Source organism: Vulpes lagopus, chromosome 3, assembly GCF_018345385.1.
Source record: "Vulpes lagopus strain Blue_001 chromosome 3, ASM1834538v1, whole genome shotgun sequence".
In the NCBI taxonomy this organism is placed as follows: Eukaryota; Metazoa; Chordata; class Mammalia; order Carnivora; family Canidae; genus Vulpes; species Vulpes lagopus.
Window position 1 is genome coordinate 26,723,658 of NC_054826.1, and position 21,776 is coordinate 26,745,433.

At 36.1% G+C, this 21,776-nt stretch overlaps 1 protein-coding gene across 1 annotated transcript in view; it reads left to right on the forward strand.

Moving 5' to 3' along the window:
- Positions 1 to 18,893, forward strand: part of NDUFS4 (NADH:ubiquinone oxidoreductase subunit S4) — a 115,913-nt gene extending 97,020 nt beyond the window's left edge. Inside the window, exon 5 of the mRNA XM_041749860.1 lies at positions 18,675 to 18,893. Within this exon, the coding sequence (XP_041605794.1) occupies positions 18,675 to 18,778 (104 nt within the window). The 3' untranslated portion in view covers positions 18,779 to 18,893. The remainder of the gene's footprint in view (positions 1 to 18,674) is intronic.
- Positions 18,894 to 21,776: the final 2,883 nt, after the last annotated feature.

The following is a 21,776-nucleotide window of genomic DNA, read 5'->3' on the forward strand; positions in this document are numbered from 1 at the left end:
CATCTCCTCCCTCCAAAAAAAAGTCTAAAATGGAATGCCCACATAACCTGTAAGAGCCAAAATGATCTAATTTGAAATAGAGGCAGGGAGTAAAACTACTTCTACTCCTTATTTAGGACTCCCTCTGCAAAAATCACTAACATTTAGTTTATAAACTCTAGTTGAACATCTCATAAGGCAGGCAGCCTATCCTAGTTTTGATACCTGTTTATTATTCTTACTCTGAGACAAAAATCACCATCTATAATCTATAATGCCACCTAATGGCTCTTCGATTATTTGGAAAATAGTTATTGCTCCCTTATTCTCTGTAAAACTTCATGTAAGCCTAAATGTCTGTGGGCTGCTTTTCTAGATATGATGGGTATAGTACCAAGCATAATCTCAACTCTGCAATTAGATTAATGCAGCCTAAGAGGGTATTAGTTTTTGAGGTAGCCACCTAAAACTATTGTTTATATTGATGTTCCTAAAACAAAAATGCAAAAGTTTTTTTTTCTCATTATCTATTAAGCCATGCAACATGGTAGTGAAGAGAGGCTTTGGAGTCAGTCCAGTCTGAATTCTGATCCTTATTATGCCATTTGGAAGCTACATGATTTTGGGTTAATTTCATAATGGACGTTTTTCCTTTGAAGTCATGATGCTTAACTCATAGTGTACCTAGCCCAGTATCTCATACATGACAGATACTTGACAATTATTAGTTCTGACCCTTACCTCTCTCCATCTGACATTTCTGCTGTATTTCTGTTGGATTTACAAGCACTAGTATGTATTTTTACCTAATGTATTCTTCTATTCTAAATGATCAGGTAAATTTGAATCTAAGTTATCTATTTGAATGAGATAATGTCTATTTAAGTAAGCTGTTAATTTAAGGCAATATGTAAATGTAAAATATTATTAGTGTTATGTAACATATTTGACATATAAATGTGAAAGTACTATATAAAGCTTGTTATCTAAAATACTTGCCTTTTAGTATTTAGTGTTACATAGCTTATGATTAAGAGTGTGAAGCCAAACTGCCTGAGTTTAGATCCATGTTGCTCTTTTAGTATTTGTATGCCTTTGCACTTCCATTTTCTCCTACGTACAATGGGCATTGTTATAAGGATTGAAGCAGTTAATAAGTGTTTAGAACATAGTTAAGTTACAATCATTTAAAAGTTTATCCTATTCTTTGTAGTAGACTTTTCAAAATCTAAAAACAAATTTAGTAAGTAAAGCTTCTTATTAAAACGTGTTCTTGGCAGTTTCTAAATTTCTTGATTATATAATTATTCTCAAAGTGATCATAGTCTTTAAAATATTATTTTGATTTAAATTAAATTGCTTTTTAATTAAACTAATATAGCTTATCAAAAACAGTTCTATTAATGTTTTCCATCTTTGCAGCTTACCATATTTCATGTCTGACACCTTGAAAATTATTCATTTGAGGTCTGCAATGTGAGTTTAATAATAGGAAATCTAATTAAACTGTTAAATCTCTGGTTAATGTCTAAGTGGTCACCAGGACTACATGACTACAGTTGCCATGTGAATTGCAGGTGTGAACTAGTCTCTGCTGCTGTTGAAATCAGGTACTTTCCCACTCTGATTTCTGCTCCCTGGGCAAGAAAATTGAGGAACGTTATCAAAGTCAATAAACAGTATAACTTGAAAAAGCTTAGTGGGTAGTGTCATATAATACTGCAGGCTAACAGTGGATCAGGAATTTTAACCTACAGTGTAGTAGGAATCAATCATATCCATCTTAACCACTGCCTTGTCTCCAACACGTCGCACAAAACCTATTTAATGGACATGCGATACGTGGTAAAATTACGGACTTTGTAAAATACATTTCTCTGCAAAAGGAATTTGAAGCTGATTATTCCACCCTTGAATTCACTATAATACTTGTGAGCTGCCTCATTTAAGTCAGCAATATAAATCATTTTATGTAAAGAGACTTTATATAGATAGTCCTGTTTCTCTAGTTATTGAGGCAGCAAGTCTAAGCAAATCATTGAAATGGTACAGAATCATGGGATTGAAGATCTTTTCCAAATTACCCACATCTTATCACATTTGGATTTGCCTCTCTTGGGTAGGTGAATAGTGGTGGGGACATACAAAAGGATCCACTCTCCCTCCACATCATTTTTTTTTTATAAGGTAATGCTATTGAAGGTTGGATGAACCAATGTCCTGGTTAATGAAAGCATTAGAAAGAATTTAGAAGCACTAATATGTAACAACTATTGGATTGAGATTAGTAACTAGGATTCTCATTCCATAACTGTCTGCTTGCTATACAGGAGATCTTGAACAAGTCTTGTTTCACTATACTTAACCTTTGATAAACATTATTCCTTCCTCTTTGAAATGAAAAGTTGGATTAGATAATACTCAAAAACTACAGGTTTAAGGAAATTAAGCTCATGGGCCAACTCATCCAGTTTTATTTCTTTACTTTCTAGCCCAGTACCTTATCCATTTTATGCTCTAGAGGGAAAATGTGTTTTTGTTGAATATAGATGATTCTGTGTTGATAATGAAAAAACCTGGCAAAGTTTATGCATTTAGGAGTATTAAATATTTGCCTTTTAGTAGTGTCAAGAAATAGGAATTTAGGGTAAAACTGCCTCAAGGAAAAGATAGTTTGTATACTCAGGGACTATTTGAGAATCAGTACAATGAGGAACAAGGCTTCTTCGATGTAAAAAGGTGGTTTTATTAAAAGCACGGGAACAGGACCCACAGGGACAGGACCCAAAGCTCTGAGGTTGTGCTGGGTGACTGATTATATACTTTCAGGTTGGGAAGGGGTAAGGGACAGCACAAGCCTCCAGAGTATTTTGGAAAACAAGGTTTCCAGGATCCTGAGGGGGCTAGCTATTAGGAAAAGGTCATTTATTACTGTTTGGTAAAAACTCAGTCTTGAGACCTTTCAGATGTATGTCAGTGGGCCATATGTTTGCTAAGTATCTTGGGGGGGTAGAGATAAAGGAAGTTTTCAAAGAAATATTTATATATTAAAGAAGACTTACAGGATCCTGGGGATGGGGATAAGATTGCCTTTTGCGCTTAGCAAAGTGTCACCATCAAGGCAGCTAAGCTCTCTGAGGAAGGTCATTCTGCCTATTTCAAGGACTTTCAAGGGGCTGTAGACAGTAAGGAAATTTAATTTTTTTCTTTTACCTTTGTTTCCTACATCAGTTAAGTCAGCACTGTCCAATACGGTAGCCACATGAGATTGTTTAGCACTTGAAATGTGTCTAGTTCAAATTGAAATGTGCAATAAGTGTAAAATATACATTAGATTTAAAAGACTTGGTATAAAAAAAACTTAAGTTTTTACATTGGTTACATATTTAAGTGATAACATTTTGGATATATATTGGGCTAAGAAAATACAATTAAAATAAATGTTACATACTTCCTTAGTCATTTTTTTTAAAGTGGCTATTAGAAAATTTAAAATTAGGGATCCCTGGGTGGCGCAGCGGTTTGGCACCTGCCTTTGGCCCAGGGCGCGATCCTGGAGACCTGGGATCAAATCCCATATCAGGCTCCCGGTGCATGGAGCCTGCTTCTCCCTCCGCCTGTGTCTCTGCCACTCTCTCTCTCTGTGACTATCATAAATAAATAAAAAATGGAAAAAAAAAAGAAAAAAAAAAAAAGAAAATTTAAAATTAAATTGAGGCACCTGGCTGGTTCAGTCAGAAGACTGTGCAGCTCTTGATCTTGGGCTCAGGAGTTCCAGCCCCACATTGGGTATAGAGATTACTTAAATGAACTTAAGAAAAGAAAAGAAAAGAAAATTTAAAAGTATTTGTGTTTCACATTATGTTTATTGGACAGCACTGATCTATAGTACTTATTAGCAATGTACAGAATATACATTGTATACATATTCTGAATCACTAATACATATTCTATAGTGAATATCATAAATAAGAAAACCTTATCCAACTTTGAAAACTTCACATTTTGTATTTTGAGAAATATAGTTCTATTCTTTACTCTTACTCAGTATGAATCAAGGATAAATGGAAACTCTTATGTTACACGTAATATAATAATGAAATAAAATAGCTAAAAGAGACCTATATTATACCACAAGATCCCATTAATCACCCGTTTTTCATTTCTTAACCATATAAGGTACTGTGCAGGTTCATCTTTTTATATAAGAATTTTATGTAAGAATATATAATTTCTGAGACTAAAAGAAGTTCTCTTCTTCCTGCTATTAATAACTCCTGTAACTACCCCCCTGCTTCTGTTTTGCTTAGGTCTCTCTTCTCACCATATCTCGCTTCTACAGAGGGCTAATTCTGTGAAACTAGGGTATGGGAAAGGAGAAAAGACTAAATGCCCTCCCTGTGGCTTTTCTCCCTGCTCCCTACCTTCCACTCCTCCAAATCTTACTTCTCAACCTCCCCCATACACACTAAGTAAAGAAAATATAAATACCCCTGTGTCTTTTGGCTTTAACCCCAGGGCCTCCTCCTGAAGGTCTCTCTTTGAGCTCAGCAAATATTCCAGAGGAACTCTTCAAAGATAACCTTTCTTTGTAAAAAGAGAAAAGAGTATCTGGGGTTTCCTCTGAAATGTAGATGAACCTCACTTTAGTTCTTTGTATACTGAAAAGACCTACCTTTCTCACCCATTGTGGCTTTTGTCTTTCCTAGTGTTTCCTTATAGGGTTGAGGGTGAGGGCGGGGAGGAGAAGGAAGCTGCATCTAGGAGAGCCGGAGAAGATGGTCGTGGAAAAATGTCAGTGGTAGAAGGCTAGGGTCTCCTACCATTTACATGCTAATGAAACCAGAAATGGCCTTTTCCCCGTTTGATCTGATTTGAAACTTTGTGACTTTCCTTTGGTAGGTCATTTTACCCCCTGTGTTTTTCTCATTGTTGTTAGCTGTAAAAACTCTTTGAAATTCTCAAAATAGAGGAGGGTTTCTTTCAGGAGTAGGAGGATAGAGGATAAACTGTGAAACTGCATTCTGTCCACAGTGGATCTATTGGGGAAGAAAACCCGCCTCTGAAGTAATAGAAGGTAGAAGCAGGGGAGGAAGCAGACAGGTCAAGCCCTGGATTGAGGAAAATATGGAGGTAATTGGAGCTGCAACCCAGGATTTACAATTATCCCAGAAGTAGACCCATCAGCAAAGTCTGGACTTCCACCTAACTTAAAACCTACTAACAAGGGTCTCAAGCTAACATTCACTCATTTGTTAAAAAGACACCTTTGTTTCAAAAAGTAAGAATCAGGACTCCTACAGATATAAAAATTCATGTTAAAGAATTTATTTTATTCATGTGATATAAAGGAACTAGGTAGATGTTATAACTAGTTCAAAGTAAAAGTCAAAACAGCACAAATGTATGTGGAAAAAAGGAATGCAAATGGAGACAGATGGACGTTTTGTGGGGGAAGGGCAGTTAATTAAATCACTACCAGTAGGACACAGGACATAATTTGCATATCTATCAGTCATACAACTTAAAAAGAAATAAAATAGCTGAAAGACTAGGAATTAAACTGAAATCTGATAACCTGGAAGGGAAAGGCATACTATAGATAATGCAGTTTTCTATAGAAACAGAATTTGTTTCTACCCTTCCGCTTTGTTAAAAAGAAAATCCCAAAGATTTATGATCACAAAATATTGGGCCAATATTTGGCCTGATTATTTAGGTATAGCAAGAATGAATAATTTGCGATTGTAGAGGAGGAAAAATAATTTTCCATTTAACTTTATAGGTCTTGGCTGAGACCTCTGCCCTCATAATTGGAAGATTAACAGAGAAAAAAAACAGGTTTAGTTACATGTATACCTCCTGTACACCCGGGAAAACTGTGTAACTCCAGAATGACCTTTACCACCACCTAAATAAAATCTCCAGGTAAAGACAATAGATCTGGGGAGAGAATGCTGGGGAGAGTGAGTCTTGGGAGGCAATGCACCATAAACAAGGGTATAACTGTTAGGCAGATTTAATTCCGAGGCTTCTCCATTGATGAATTTCCAGAGTTTTAGTCATCCTCTACTTCCTAATACAGAATGGGAGATACCTTAACAAATGGAGATTTCCCTTATAAATGTAAATGTCCCTCACAAAAGGGCAATTTCTTCATTTTCAGAGATTTTCCTGTGTTTACTTTTTTTTTTTTTTTTAAATAACCAGCTCCAAATCCGTATGCCAGAAAGGCATTTTGGGAGGCCGCAGTTCTGCTGCTCTTCACCATATAAGCTTTCTTAAGTTTGCTTTGCTGAAATTTTTCATAAGGAATCTCAGGTTAGGCTTTTCACAACCAATAACTTGCCACCAGATTTCTTCTGTGATACCTATTACTTTGGGCAAATTTTCCCTCCCTTCTCAGGGAAATATGAAAGTCCTCAAAATAAGGTTCCTTCCTACCTTGAGGAATTTTTAATTTGTTAGCCTGGTGCCAGGCCACTTTCCTAGAAGGATTTTTGTCAACTTTAGTTCCTTAAAAGTATGTGATCATATCTGATTAAATGAGTAGCATTGTCAAATATGTCAATCTAGGTAAGGCCTTCATTGCATAGCCATTGATTACACTTATTTTCTAATAAAAAGGAGGACATATTGAAAATGTGCCAATAACTATATTGCCATGAATATAAGAATATTCAACAAGAGTTAACCAGTTCTGTAGGGATCATGCAGGGAAACTAATATCATTTACACATGACTCAAATTTTAATTTACAAAACACTGTCTATTAAATTATAGATACCCCAGGAGAAAAGGGAAAGGACTTCCTTAACTGCCCAGAAAATAGAATATTGAAACAATATCAGAAATATTCCAAACAAAAACTATATTCAGCCTTCATCAATGCATTCAGTCCTGTATCATTAACTCTGGCTTCACTGTGTCATAAATTTGTCTGCTCCTCAGCTAGAGTTCTGGAAATCCTGACTCAGTCTACTGGTATGGTCTTACAATTATTTACGGCATCAGAAGCCTATACCCAAGAATACCTAAGTCTTCCATGGAACTCTGAGGCTCTTTGTTGAAGACAAAGCACTCTGGCCTGTAATGGATTTCAGGATAGCATCAGGATAAAACAAAAAAATCTATTCCTAAGTGATAAAAAACTTAAGATGGCTGTAATTAACATTACTGGTAAATTTCAGAAATGAAATATAAGCATTCAAAATAAGAATAATGCAACTTAAAGTCATACCAAAAATGTTATAGACAAAAAATCTGTAATCAGTATTAAAGCCTGTTTTTTTTAAAATTTTTAAAATTTATTCATGAGAGACAGAGAGAGAGAGAGAGGCAGGCACAGACACAGGCAGAGGGAGAAGCAGGCTCCATGCAGGGAGCCTGACATGGGACTTGATCCCGGGTCTCCGGGATCAGGCCCTGGGCTGAAGGCGGTGCTAAACCATAAAGCCTGTTTTCAAAGAAAACAGTGAATGTGCATCTAATTTATAAAAATACATGAACATAATATTTACAGAGAGATAATCCTAAGATATAATATACCCTGAATGTGTCAAACATATAGTAAGAATATACCAAAAATATGTCAAGAAAATCAATTAAAGAGATTCAGTAAGTCTGGGGTAGATCCTAAATATTTGCATATTAATAAAACTCCATTGATAAGTGATCTGGATTCCCAATTTGCATATACTGGCCTCTATGATCTGAGATCCAAACTATGGAAGATGCAACCAAGTTAATGTTTTTAAAGATAAGTGAAATTGTGTCTGATAAATAAAACATCATGGACTATTGGGCACTGAGAATCTATATTTAGCATATATCATAAATTTCTGAAATATTTCTATTAACATTTTACCCATATAGATTTAACCTCAGGAGGGTTAAGCATCTTCTGACTTGATAACTCTTATAGTACCACTCGTAAATAGTATCATGTCGAATAAACCCAATTATTTCCAGTATCTCTCTTTTCACAAGGTTGAAAGAATACATCTTTGTGATATTCCAGAGGCCCTCTGGGGAATCATGAAAAATAGTTTCTTAGGTACAAAGATAATCTGAATCTTATTTTACATTTAGGCTGTTATTTTGGGAAGGCAAAAATTTAAAAATGTCAGTAGATTTGCACACTTAGGATAGGAATAGGATCGTGGGTGCTGGACAAACAGTACTTGACTGCTCATTTCAAAGGGATGATAAAACTTACAGACATAAAAGGTAACATGACTGTAAAGATCCTGAGCTCTTACGGACGTCATCAAGGACCTAAAGTCAGCATAAAGCATTTAAAGTTATTCTGGTAAGCCGCAGAAACTTTGAAATCTAGGCAGATTAGACCAAAAGAATAACCCTTCGTGTTGTAGATAGAGGCAGTAAACAGTGAACTAATGAAATAAGCGCACCCAAACTGAGCAAACTTTGCTAACATTTTAACACATTTCATAGCTTTTCAGACTTTTTAGACATATCGTAAGCCAAACACAACTTTCTTTTTACAAATCTTACATAACTTTCAGCATCCTTTCAGGTTTTGTCCTTCACCATTCTCTTTCTCATTCTGAACATTAGCTTTAGGACTTAACTATGGGGTGACCTGACTAATAAGGGTGGCTGTGATAGTGCAGGAGGTGAAAGAATTCACCCAAGGCAGAACAAAAGAGATAGAGGTTTATTGAATACACTGCAAGGAAGCTGTGGACAAGACCGCAAAGGAAAGACTGAGATGAGGAGGTGGTGAGGGACCACAGTTATTGGGCAGAGTGAAAGAGTATGGAATTTTTGGTAATCTTAGGAACTGTGCCTAGTTGTAATTGGTCAGTTAGGCCCTTGGCTATTTTGAGGTGGGTAGCTTAGTGAGCCTGTTTATCATGAGCTTGGTGGTCACGCTGGGTCCTTTTCTCTTGATCAAGTTTCCATCATTCAGGTCAGTTGCCTGAAAGGGACCTCTCTATACTGTTTTTTTTCTGTTGAAGAACAGAAACACATCTCATTACCTTGCATATGAAGTTATACCTCTTTGCCACTATTGCTCCTAATAAAATTTCGTATGTTAATTATATCTTTTAACCAAAGTTACTCTGATTTCATAGAGGAAACAGAGATCATTGAAAACTGTTACACACTAATATTTAAGTAAACTAGCAAAACTTATAAATTCACATAACTTTCTACAACCACATGCACTCTTTATAGTGGAACTTCTCTAAATGGCAAAAATGAACGCGTCCATTAACAAACCCAACCTCTCTGTACCCTATAAAATCAAGAAGCAAAAGTATATAAACTTAAATTTTTGCTTAGTAATCGGTAGTTCAGTATTCTTAGAAATGATCTAGGTATTTAATAAATATCCATTAACATCATCTAAGGTTTTAAGTTATCCAAAGATCTTGGAAATTATTTTTCAAAGTGACATACTATGAAACATAATTACTGTTAAAATTACCAGAATAATGAATGATTTTGGATAAATGCAAATTTATATTTTTTAGGATTATAAACATTAAACAGAAGTAATGCAAGCTTATTTGATCAGTAAATTTAAAATAAGTTTAGAAAGAACATATTGAAACAGAATAAAGTTCTGTGCTTGTGTTATATTTAACACTAATAAAGAAAACAGCTGCTTTTATTAAATAAACATAGCTGCTTTTATTAAATCAAAATTGTTAAATTCGTCTTATTTCCCAAAGATCAGCTATATGTATTTTTAAAAGACTTAAGTATTTATTTAAGTTTTTATTTATTCATTTAAGTAATCTATACACCCAGTGTGGTCTCAAACTCACAACCCTCAGATCAAGAGTTGCCTGCTCTTCTGACTAAGCCAGCCAGGCACCCCGAGACTCATCTATGTTATCTGAATTTGAATAATAATAATAATTATTATTATTATTTATTCTTTTTTTTTTTAAGATTTTATTTATTTATTCATGAGAGACACAGGCAGAAGGAGAAGCAGGCTCCATGCAGGTAGCCTCATGTGGGACTCGATCCTGGGTCTCCAGGATCACGCTGGGGAGCTAAAGGTGACACTAAACCACTAAGCCACCCAGGCTGCCCTGAACTCGAATTCCTTAGATGTTTAAGAATACTTTTTTGAGGGCCACCTGGATGGCTTTGTCGGTTGAGCATCTACCTTTAGCACTGGTCGTGATTCCAGGGCCCTGGGATCAAGTCCCACGTTGAGCTCTATGCTCTGTGGGAAGTCTTCCTCTCCCTCTGCCTCCCTCTCTTTCTCTCTGTCTCTCAGATTACTTTTTTGAGGCGGGGGAAGGGGAGGGAAGTTGGGGAGTCCCAGCAGGGGCTGGCAGGATACAGAGGGAGAGAATCTCAAGCAGACTCACCACTGAATGTGGAGGCCACTGGGGCTCAGTCTCATGACCCTGAGATCATGGCCTGAGCCAAAATCAAGAGTTGAATGCCTTATTGAGCTACCACATTAAGACTATTTAGAAGTTGAATTTCCTTGTTTTCTAAGAATTTTAGGAATTATTTTTTTCTATAAGCCATTCAGAACAGAGCCCCTTTAAGAGATTTTGTAATCTAATTCATTAATAACATGTAGAGGTGGAAAAACATTACCCATACTTATAATGAGAGGTAAAGACCCTTCTGAATTAACACATATAGACAGACCAGTCAGTAGTCAGTCACACAGCTTATAACTTTAGTTCTAAACTTTCAGTCACAGGTAACAGAATTAGGAAATTCAGTAATCCATACTAAACAGCTGTTCTCTTAGTGAATACAAATTCTTCATTTGTTGGAGCTCAAATAGACTGCAAAGTCCAACAGACCAGATTTTCTGTCTTTTTTTTCACCCTATTTAGACAAGAGATCTCTGAAACCATTAATTCATTTAAGGGAATTATCAAATGATTAGACCATAAAACCAATTCCCAAAGTTAGTAGAGAGCAAAGTTAAGAAAAAAAAACAGGGAGTCAGCAGAGAGGTAGAGACAGGCAGAGGGGAGAAGCAGGCTCCATGCAGGAAGCCCAATGTGGGACTTGATCCTGGGATCATGCCCTGAGCCACAGATGCTCAACCGCTGAGCCACCCAGGCATCTCCAATGTTTAAATGTTTAAAAACACCTATTTAATACATATTATTGATTTCATGAACATTGAATTCATAGCTAGCAGCACTGTAACTTATGCCTGAATGAAGTTTATCTAGCATACATATTGATATATCTGAGCCTTTCTTACACTTGGGAACACTAAAAAGCTCTAGAGCACTACACTTGTGGCACTGTTTTAAACAGCAAAATCATCAAGAAGCACAAAAAAGCAAAAAACGTAGCTGTAAATAGACCATGGAAAAAGACAGTCGTTACAGTATGAGATCTGAAACAAGAAGGTGCAGAGCATTACCTTGCTTGACCTCAACTAGGAAGTGATATGTTGGGTGACTCAAATTTTCATCGCTCTGTGCATGTTACTAATGACCATGGAAGCATTATGAATATTGATTTGGAGTTTACAAGTAAATTTTAGTAAACAGGCAAATTCACAAATACAGAATCCACAAATTATGAGGATTATTTGTACCTACATCTTATAAGGTTTCAATATAACTCAAGGACCACAATCAGGGCTAAGATCTGGCATGCTATAGACACTGCATAATTTTTTGTTGAAGCCCCAGTTTTCTCCTTCGTAGTTCTTTCTTCTCAATCCCCAGTCCCAGGTACTCTCTTGTGGCCAGGAAAATGTTCACCTTGACTCCTGAACTGCTAAGCTTCCTGAGAAACAGACAGACAATGTTGGGGTGGGGAGAGAGATTTAGATTTACATTTCCTGTTGGAGGTCTAAAATAATATTTCTCATGGAGATAAGGTTATACGTGGTGGCTTAGTGAGGTTCCTAGTATATTATGGGTTAAATGGGATTTGGAAATCCCTATGCACAGACCACACCCAAACCAATTACATCAAAATCTCTGAGAGTGATTTTTGGACATGTACCACTGTTGTATAGTTTCTTTCTCTAGAAAAAATATGTTTCAATTTCTAATGACTGATTTTCACATGTACTTTTGGAACACCGACCAGTTTATTTTGTGGCAAATTCTGAATAATGTGGTTCCAATTACTGCTTTGAAAATAAAAATAATACTGTATAGCAACTATATTATTTGAAAAGATAAAATTTAAGGGGGCCATTGACTATCACATCAAAGGTGGGTTTATTTTTGAGGTGTTGCAGCTGTGGCAGGTGTAGAATGTTACTAATCTAATAAATATTTCAGGTGCCTCACATTTTCTCCTTATTTGCTTGTTTAAATAATTTTATATAATTTTTGTGGAAAGAGTTACTTTGCAAATGTATCCCAACCCCTGTTATTTCTCCATAGTATTTTCTAAAAGAAGATCTAAGATGCTTGCAAATTAATGTGAACCTCTTCCCTTGCCAAATATTAGGTACTTGGGAATTTCAAAGTAGACAGACTTATCATTCATTCACTCACTCATTTAAAGGATTTTATTTATTTATTCATGAGAGACACCGAGAGAGGCAGAGACACAGTCAGAGGGAGAAGCAGGCTCCATGCAGGGAGCCCGACGTGGGACTGGGGTCTCCAGGATCACACCCTGGGCTGAAGGTGGTGCTAAACCACTCAGCCACCCAGGCTGCCCAAGACTTTTATTTTATTTTATTTTTTAATTTAGTGTTTTCTTTTTTTAAAGATTTTATTTATTCACGAGAGACACACAGAGAGAGAGGCAGAGAGAGAAGCAGGCTCCATGCAGGGAGCCTGACTTGGGACTCGATCCCAAGTCTCCAGGATCAGGCCCTGGGCCAAAGGCAGCGCTAAACCGCTGAGCCACCTGGGCTGCTCTGGCCCAAGACTTGTAAAGTGAAATCCCTCAAAGGCTATCACAGCCCTCTCCCCCCTCTTTAAATTATATTTTAAAAGTTTATGCTGTGCTTTTACGGAGGCATAATATGGATACAAAACCTTTCAAGTATCAATATATCTTGCTTTGGCTTCCCAAAGCATTTTCTATTCTGATCCTATGCCTCTGTTAGCAGTGACTCCCAGTTATGTCATTTTGTGCCAAATTATGTAGTGCTTCTTGCTTTGTACACAGAAGGAGAGTAGGAAAAACTATTAAACTATTCACTTCTGAACTATCAGGATTTGAGATTAGATTATTACAGGAGAAAGACATTTTATAGGACTTGAACCAAGGTTACCAGAAGTAACATATTTCACAAGCAATAAAAGCACTAATGAATATTTCTCTATTTTTGCATTACTGAACCATAAATAAAATGGTTCTGTATATAAAAGTGAATGGAATCAATTTTCTGTCTCATACATAGAACTCACAAGTTAATTTTCATGGTCTCGTTTTGTTCACAGGCTTTTTGTGGTTGTTTTTTTGGTCTCTGATTTTTGAGTTTGGGGCTTTTTTATGGAGGTGCATTTGAAAGATTTCACCAAACATTCATATTGTAGGAAGTAGAATAACTCAACCACAGCCTGGAGATCAACAAAATAAATGGGCATATTTCCAAAAATGAAATTGAGCATAAGATATTACAGGTCACATTTTAAGTTTACTACAGTATTTGCCAGAGGTACTTCTCTGATACTAGGGCTTAAAGATCAAAATATTTTTGTGAAAGCATTCCAGTGTGTGAAACAGCAAAGGGAGTCAGCTTCTCATCATTTAGGTGCTGGTGGTTGGATTTGTGGTTAATCCGTGCCATATGGCTGCTCTCCTCAGTGGGAAGTGACGGCAGCCCTAGGAGCTTACTCCATCCCTGGGGCAGCTGCTTTGGACTCAGTTGCTTTGATCTTCTTCTGTTGCACAGCTGGGAAGAGTAAGGACTGGTTTTCAGTGTCCTAATAGAACAACATATTGGGACCACTGCCATACACTACACCTTGATTTTGTATAAGCATTCTTCAGAGAATGCAAGTGTTTTCACTTCCATGATCTAATACAGAAACTTGAGTTTTTTAAAAAAACTCTTAGTGTTGAAAAGAAATTGCTTATAGAAGCTTAACACTTTACATATAAAATTCCATTCTTAAATTTTTATGTTTCTTCCAGGTTATGTTCTTTTTAAGAACAACTTCCAAATAGGAAGTAGAAAATAAGCATAATTCATGTAACTTATCCATTAAGTACAAATGTTTACAGTCCTTTCAAGTGTTGTTATTCTTATGGTTATTTTGTGTTTTTAGCTAAAGTTCACTGCTTGTTCCAGTAGCTGGTATATTGCCACAATATTAGAAAAAATAACTTGGGAAAGATTGTATGTAGTATGAAGTATAGTGGGACCAATAAAATAATTTATCTACACATTGTAAGGTAAATACTTTGGAGAAGAATGCTTGGAAATGTGGTCTGATTTGTAATAGAGGACCCCCCCAACTCCCCTCAAAAGAGCAGATTTTCATCCTAGCATCAGTCCTACATAGTAGAAAAGTTTTCTCGGTGATAGAAAATCCAAATGGAGATTTATGTAGACTCTGACTTGAGTTTCAGTCTCTTGTGAGTTATCATTAGATTTCCTCATACCCTTCTTTTACTTAATCAGAGAAGTGTATTAGCTGGTTGTGCAGCTTTGGGAACAAAGTTGTTTCTATCAGAAAAATGCGAGAAAAAGGGTTTTCCCCCCTCTACATCCTAATAATCATGGTGGCTGTGGTAGAGCAATAATAATATAGAGATGGGTATTCTTAGCAAATGTTAGTTTCTTCCACGTGTGTTTTTGTTTTTCCAAGGTGCTTTGCCCATCCACATTCCAGTCCCTATAATGATACTTCTATTTATTGTTATCACCATCAACAGCAACTATAATCTGGCTCACAATTCCCAAGAGCCAGGTCACTCCTTTGTTAAAGGAGAAAACCCAAACCAGTTGTTCTTTTATGTGTACGAAATCCCAGTCATCTCACATTGCAGTGACACTGACAGCATTTTGAAACTCCATGAACAAAACAGATAATAGAGCTACATCTGCATTCTGATGCAGTAAAAAAAAATTTTTCTCCCCAGTGGTTGAAAGATTAACCATGTAAATGAGAGAGTATCAGGTATGTATTTGTGTATAATACCAATTCCTAAATATGTCCAAGTGTTTCCTCATTTTTTCTTCAGTTCCTCTTATAATGTCTTTATTGGGCTGGAGAGTATATATTGGGAAGCAGGGGTAGGGAGGGAGCATAGATTCTCTCACCCATCATTTGGCAAGAAGAGATCATGGAGGCCTTGGATAACTTACCAACAATCATTATAACAGAACGTAGCATATGCACTAGAAACCTTTTCCTTCCTCCACAACTGGATTGGGAGTGGGAGGACATATGATGAACATAGACTTACTTTCCAGGCATTCTTGAGACACATTTATAAAAACTGGGGTGGGGGGTGGGGGGTGGGTTAAAAATCACAAAGATTGAAAGGAAATGGGTGAAATAGATAAAAATTACAATTACAAGATGCATTTAAAGAAATGCAGTTTAAACTATTTATGATGTGATTCGGTCCATAATTTTAAAGTCGACCTCAGTTAAAACACTGACTTTCCCACTTAGCTGTGTGGCTTTAGGCTGCTTATTTACCTTCTCTGTGCTTTATTTTTCCTTAGTAATTAGATATAAAATTGGAGTATATATAATGCCTACTTTATAAACCAGGCAACCTATGATCTTTTAAAATTCTGTAAAAATACATTTAAAGCACTTAGCAGAAGACTTAACAACATAGAATGCTAGATATGTTCCTGCCTCAAGCTCTTTTCCCAGACATCCACACGGCTGTTTGACCTCCTTCAGGTGTTCAGACAAATGTGACCTTCTCAAGGAGGGTGGGTTTCCCTGTGTACCCACTCTAAGGTGTTTTCTCTGTAGTGCTCATTAGCATAAAATATGTATTTTTAATCATAGATATTACTATATTAACACCTAATATACTATGCATTTACTTATCAGTTTCTCTTCTGCTAACTTGAAGTAGTTTGGGGATTTATTCACAGCTTTACCTCTGGTGTCTCAGCAGTCCCTGACATACAGTATGCAATTAATAATATTTATTAAATGAATAGCAAATGCTCAGTAAATATTGTTATACCTGCTTTATTTAATTGAGTTTTTTTAAATAATTAACAGCATCATTTGCTGGTTAATGTAGGAGGTGCTTGAGAAGTTTATAATGTTAAAGTTATCATGTTCAGTTCACAATATTAATTTGCTTACCAAAATTCCTTTCTGTAGTTAATTCGAAAGTAATGGGTTCCAATGTGATGGAAATTTTATTCACATTAATGCTTCACTTCATATAGAAGATGTGTTGCTAGAAAGTTGCAAATCAAATTTGAGACAGAAAGAATAGCTTATTTATCAAGTGCTTGCTGTAAACCACATGAGACACAATATTAGTTAAGGCAGAAGCTCCGGAATCAGATTGTCTTTTTTTAAAATAAGATTTGTATTTATTTATTTATTTGACAGAGAGAGAGAGAGAGAGAGAGAGAGAGAGAGAGAGAGAGAACGAACACCCAAGCAGGGGAAGCTGCAGACAGAGGAGAGGGAGAAGCAGACTCCCCACCAAGCAGAGAGCATCATGTGGGGTTTGATCCCAGGACTCTGAGCCAAAGGCAGATGCTTAACCAACTGAGCCACCTGGACGCCCCAGATTGTCTTTGTTTATAAGTCCTGATTCTGTCCCTTCCTAGCCAAGTGAGCTTGTGCTAGTTACCTAACCACTCTGTGCCTCAGTTTCCTTAGTTATATAAAGGAAATAATATTAGTTCATATAAAGGTTTTAGATAAGTACCTTTTTCATAGAACCCAATAAATGATTAAGGGCCAGGTGTTTTCTAAGCATTCACATGAACAAGCTTGTTTAATCCTCATGACAACCTATGAAGTAGGTACTTTCTTAGGCCCATTAGTAAAGTTTCTGAAATGGCTATTTGCCACTTATTAATGTACTTACAAGTTCAGGTCCTCCTAAAGTAAGAGACAGCTTTTTAATTTTTTTCTGTTTTAATGGATTAGAAAGTACTCAAAACTTTACTCCATGAAAGTAAGGCTGTGTTTAAGCAAGTAAATTGAATCAATATTTTCTCTCCTGGATTCTGATGTTTTGTTTGTATTTTTAAACCATTTGTTTCATTTGCTTTCCTGCCTCAATTTCCTTATAGCACATGGATTTTCTTTGAAGATGGAGTTTTGGCAATGGAATTATTAATTATTTTCTCTTTTTGGACTCTAAAATAAGCAACAGTAGCAATATGCTTTGATTTTCACAGGCTTCACTTTGGTGGCAAAATTGCATTGTAGGGAGCTATTGAAATGTAAGTTTTTGTGGCAGCAAATACTATACTGACCAAGAGGCACTAGAACTTAGAATGACTCACAAGATCAAGAAGTTTACTTAATTAGACATATAAAATACTGAGTTTGGTGGACATTTTTACATGACTGCATGATTCAGTAATGAATCAAGTGTTTCAAGATGAGTTATTTGAAGAAAATCCTCAGATAGAATGATAAACTACAGGAATGGAAAATGAATCTTATGAAGAAAAGTAAAAGTTACGGAGGTTGCTCGCACTAGGGAATAGAATGATTTTCAAAGAGGAGGATGTTGAAGGGTTGTTCTCCATAACTTAGAAGAACTGAGTAACTACTAAAGCAGAAGACATGGACATGAATAAATCTACTTTTCAAAATCATAAAACAATGAGAAGGGCTTTGGAGAGAAGATACAAAGACTCTCAGAAGAGAATAGATCGTTTAGGCCAGTAATTCTCAACTTCTATGCATAAAAAACTAGGATCAATAGTTGAAGTACAGATTCTCAAGCCCCTACCAGAAATTAGATCCAGCGAGCCTGGGATCCCCGGGTGGCACAGCGGTTTAGCGCCTGCCTTTGGCCCAGGGCGCGATCCTAGAGACCCGGGATCGAGTCCCACGTCGGGCTCCCGGTGCATGGAGCCTGCTTCTCCCTCTTCCTGTGTCTCTGCCTCTCTCTCTCTCTGTGTGACTATCATAAATAAATTTTTTTTAAAAAAGTGTTAGATCCAGCGAGCCTTTGATCAGGACAAAGAATTTGCGTTATCAAGTATTTCCATGGGATTCTAAATAGATAGCCCTTGATACAAATCCTGAAAAAGTTCTTGAATTTAATCAGTAGCCTGCCAAAGTCCAAAGAGCTAGACCAAGTAATCTTTTAATGCTCCGAATCCATTATTTATGTACATAGATATGTATATAACCATGTACACTTTCCTGTATTGCTTTGAGTGAGATCCAAACTGTTGTGAAAACATGAGCTTTTAGAAAACAGTGAAACAGATTATATTGCCCAATGCTCCGCACTGCAGTTATTAAAGAGGATGCATATTATACCACATAGAGAAATTGAAAATTTTACATAAATACATAAGCATAAGTAATTGAACAAGAAATATTGAGCAAGGAGAAGTCACATGATGGGTGACAGTTTTGAGATACAATAAATCATCTTCAGGCAATATTTTGGACTCTCTTGTCACAGGATTATAAGGGAAAACATTACTAAGTATATTTCAGATGTGCTGACACATACTCTTCATAATAAATGAACATTAAATTTATGAAAGTTAGCTTCTACTTGCTGTGCTCTTGAGATATCTCTAATTGTGTTTCTCTGGGTTTGTTTTTGTTTTGTAGGGTGGAGCTATGACATTGAAGAGAGGAAGGTTCCAAAACCCAAGTCCAAGTCTTACGGTGCAAATTTTTCTTGGAACAAAAGAACAAGAGTATCCACAAAATAGGTTGGCACTGACTATATCTCTGTGCTTGACTATGAATAAAGTCAGCTGTGCAGTATTTATAGTCCAGGTATAATACATCTCTTAATCTTCTAATAAATTTGACCTTTAACCACAAGTACATTTTGCGGTGCCTATTTTAATATTTTTTGATGTATCAAAGTGAACATGTTTCAATTTCCTATTTATAGAGATTTGAGGTGATCATACTTTTAGTACATAAAATCCATTAAAAGGAATGCTTGAAATCAGCTGCAACATTGAAGTTTTACACTTGGTTCTTTATAGCCATTCTCAAGTTAAGAGTGTTTATAAATTACCAGACATCATTATTATAATGCTATCTTAGAAATTTGCTTGTTCTGAGATTAGAGAAATTTGGATTATATTGCAATCTCATAAACCCAAATCTCCCTATTATTGAGGTTCTCTTGTTTATTTTTCTTTAAAAATTTTTTTCTTGGGTGGGAAGAGGAGAAGAAAGAGAGAGAAGCTTAAGTAGACTTCACACCCAGCCCAGTGTAGGGCTTGATCTCATAACCTTGAGATCATGACCTGAGCCAAAATCAAGACTCAGACAGTTAGCTGACTGAGCCAACCAGGCACCTCTGAAGTTCTTCAATTAGAACTTCATGTTTTCTGAGTTTGAGTCTGATTCTAAATGAATTGTGTTCCATACTAAATTCTTCCCAGAAATTCACATTCATGACTGTGAGGGGTTCAGATGAAGATGCTATATTCTTCTGAATTGAAAGACTCTGAGAAAATAATTAGTTCATTATTTGATATCTTTTTGTCTTTTGTCTTTTTGTTTTTTCAAATAGACCTAGATAATGCTCTTGTTGTGTGTTAATCACTCAGGTCATCCACTGAGTTATCAAGCATGTACTCCTGCCAGTCTCTTCAATAGTCATTCTGTACACTAATCTTCCTAATTCTGTTAGGTAGGCACTATTATTGCCCCCTTTTGCAAAGACATATCAAGGCTTAAAAGGACCAAATAACCTGCTCAAAATCACACAGATCTTAAGTGCCAAAGCTAGGACTTGAACTCATGTCTTCACATCCCATTCTTTTAATTACTTTAGTTAATAGAGAAATAGGATTGATTCATGGCAGATGATTCTTTGGATTGCTAATAAATTGTTATGAAAGTTCTATGTCAATTATGTCTTTTCTCACAATTACATTTCATAAAAACACTAATAGCACATTGACCTAGCCCAACAAAGAAAACACCTCAAAGTATATATAAATTTGTACAATCTTGTTTTGAAGAGTAATCTCTTCAAAAACATTAACTCTGTATCCACTTAATTCTAAAAATCCTCATCCTAACAAATAGCCCATGGATATACACAGAGGTGAATGTACAAAGATATGATTTCTAATAGCTAATATGTTGAAACAATCCAAATGTTTATTAAGAGGAATGGAGTTAAATGGAGTATTATGCAGCTATTATAAAGAACAAGAAATAGCTATGAGCTGTTTGGAATGATGTTCAAGTTACATTGCTAAGTAGAAAAATATAGGAATAGTAGATAACATCTGGGGGTGAGATGTGGCAGCAGGTGCTTACACATATATGCTCCTAGAATATTTTGGGAAAGATAACATAAGAAACTAGTAACGTGATTTTACCACTGATTTTGAGAGAGGACAGCCTTGGGTCTTTCAATTTTTTTTTTTTTTTTTTTTTTAAAGATTTTACTTATTCGAGAGAGAGTGAGCGAGCACGAGCAGGGCAGGGGGTGGGGCAGAGGGAGAAGAAGGCAGACTTCCCACTGAGCAGTGAGTCGGACACAGGTCTTGACCCCAGGACTCTGGGATCATGACCTGATCCAAAGGGAGACACTTAGCCAACTGAGCCACCCAGGCTTCCCAGTTCTTTCAACTTTTATTTTTTTTACAGATTTTATTTATTCATGAGAGACATATACACACACACACACACAGGCAGAGACACAGTCAGAGGGAGAAGCAGACTCCATGCAAGGAGCCCAATTTGGGACTTGATCCTGGGACTCCAGGATCATGCCCTGGGCTAAAGGTGGTGCTAAACCGCTGAGCCACCCAGGGATCCCCTCTTCCAACTTTTAATACAGTATTTAAATATATTACTATAAGGATATACTATCTGAATAGTCAAATATACATAACTATAATTATTTATACACTACAATTCATACCTTGCCATCTTAAGCTTGAAAATTATACACGTTACTTTTTAATACTTTAATTAGAATTTTATTTCAAGTAAACAGTAAACTCTACAAAATGTTAAAATATAGCTTTTAAGAAGTTCCACAGATACTTCAATGAACATAAGTTTAAATTTCAGTAAAAGAAACTTGTATTCTATACAATAGGACAATACAATAGGTTTTTTTTCCAAAAGCGATTTAGCGTTCCACCTTCACTTTGGTTTTTAATATAATATAGCATTCTTTATTTCTGTTACTCTGGAAGAACTCACTTCCTAGGCAACCTCATGCATTGGCTAAAGGTTTGTTCTTTTGTAATATCTGGTCCTTATTTACATAATAAATCAACGTGCCTCTGTTCCTGGGTTGTTTCCATCTTTTTCATTACTCTGTAGTTGCAGCCGATGCAGTGACTTTTATGTTCATATTTAATATAACTTAAAATTTCATTTATATCTGTAAGATTAGCATCAAGGGGCCCCCTTGTTTTTGAGTAGGTTTTTCCTTTTGAGTAGGTTTTTCCTCCTATGTTCATATTTAATATAACTTAAAATTTCATTTATATCTGTAAGATTAGCATCAAGGGGCCCCCTTGTTTTTGAGTAGGTTTTTCCTTTTCCTTTTTTCCTTTTTTTTTTATCGGGAGACCCGGGATAAATCTCAAAGGAAAGAATAACATAGACAGCTCTCATTTTTTTAAATTTTTATTTATTTATGATAGTCCCACAGAGAGAGAGAGGCAGAGACATAGGCAGAGGGAGAAGCAGGCTCCATGCACCGGGAGCCCAACGTGG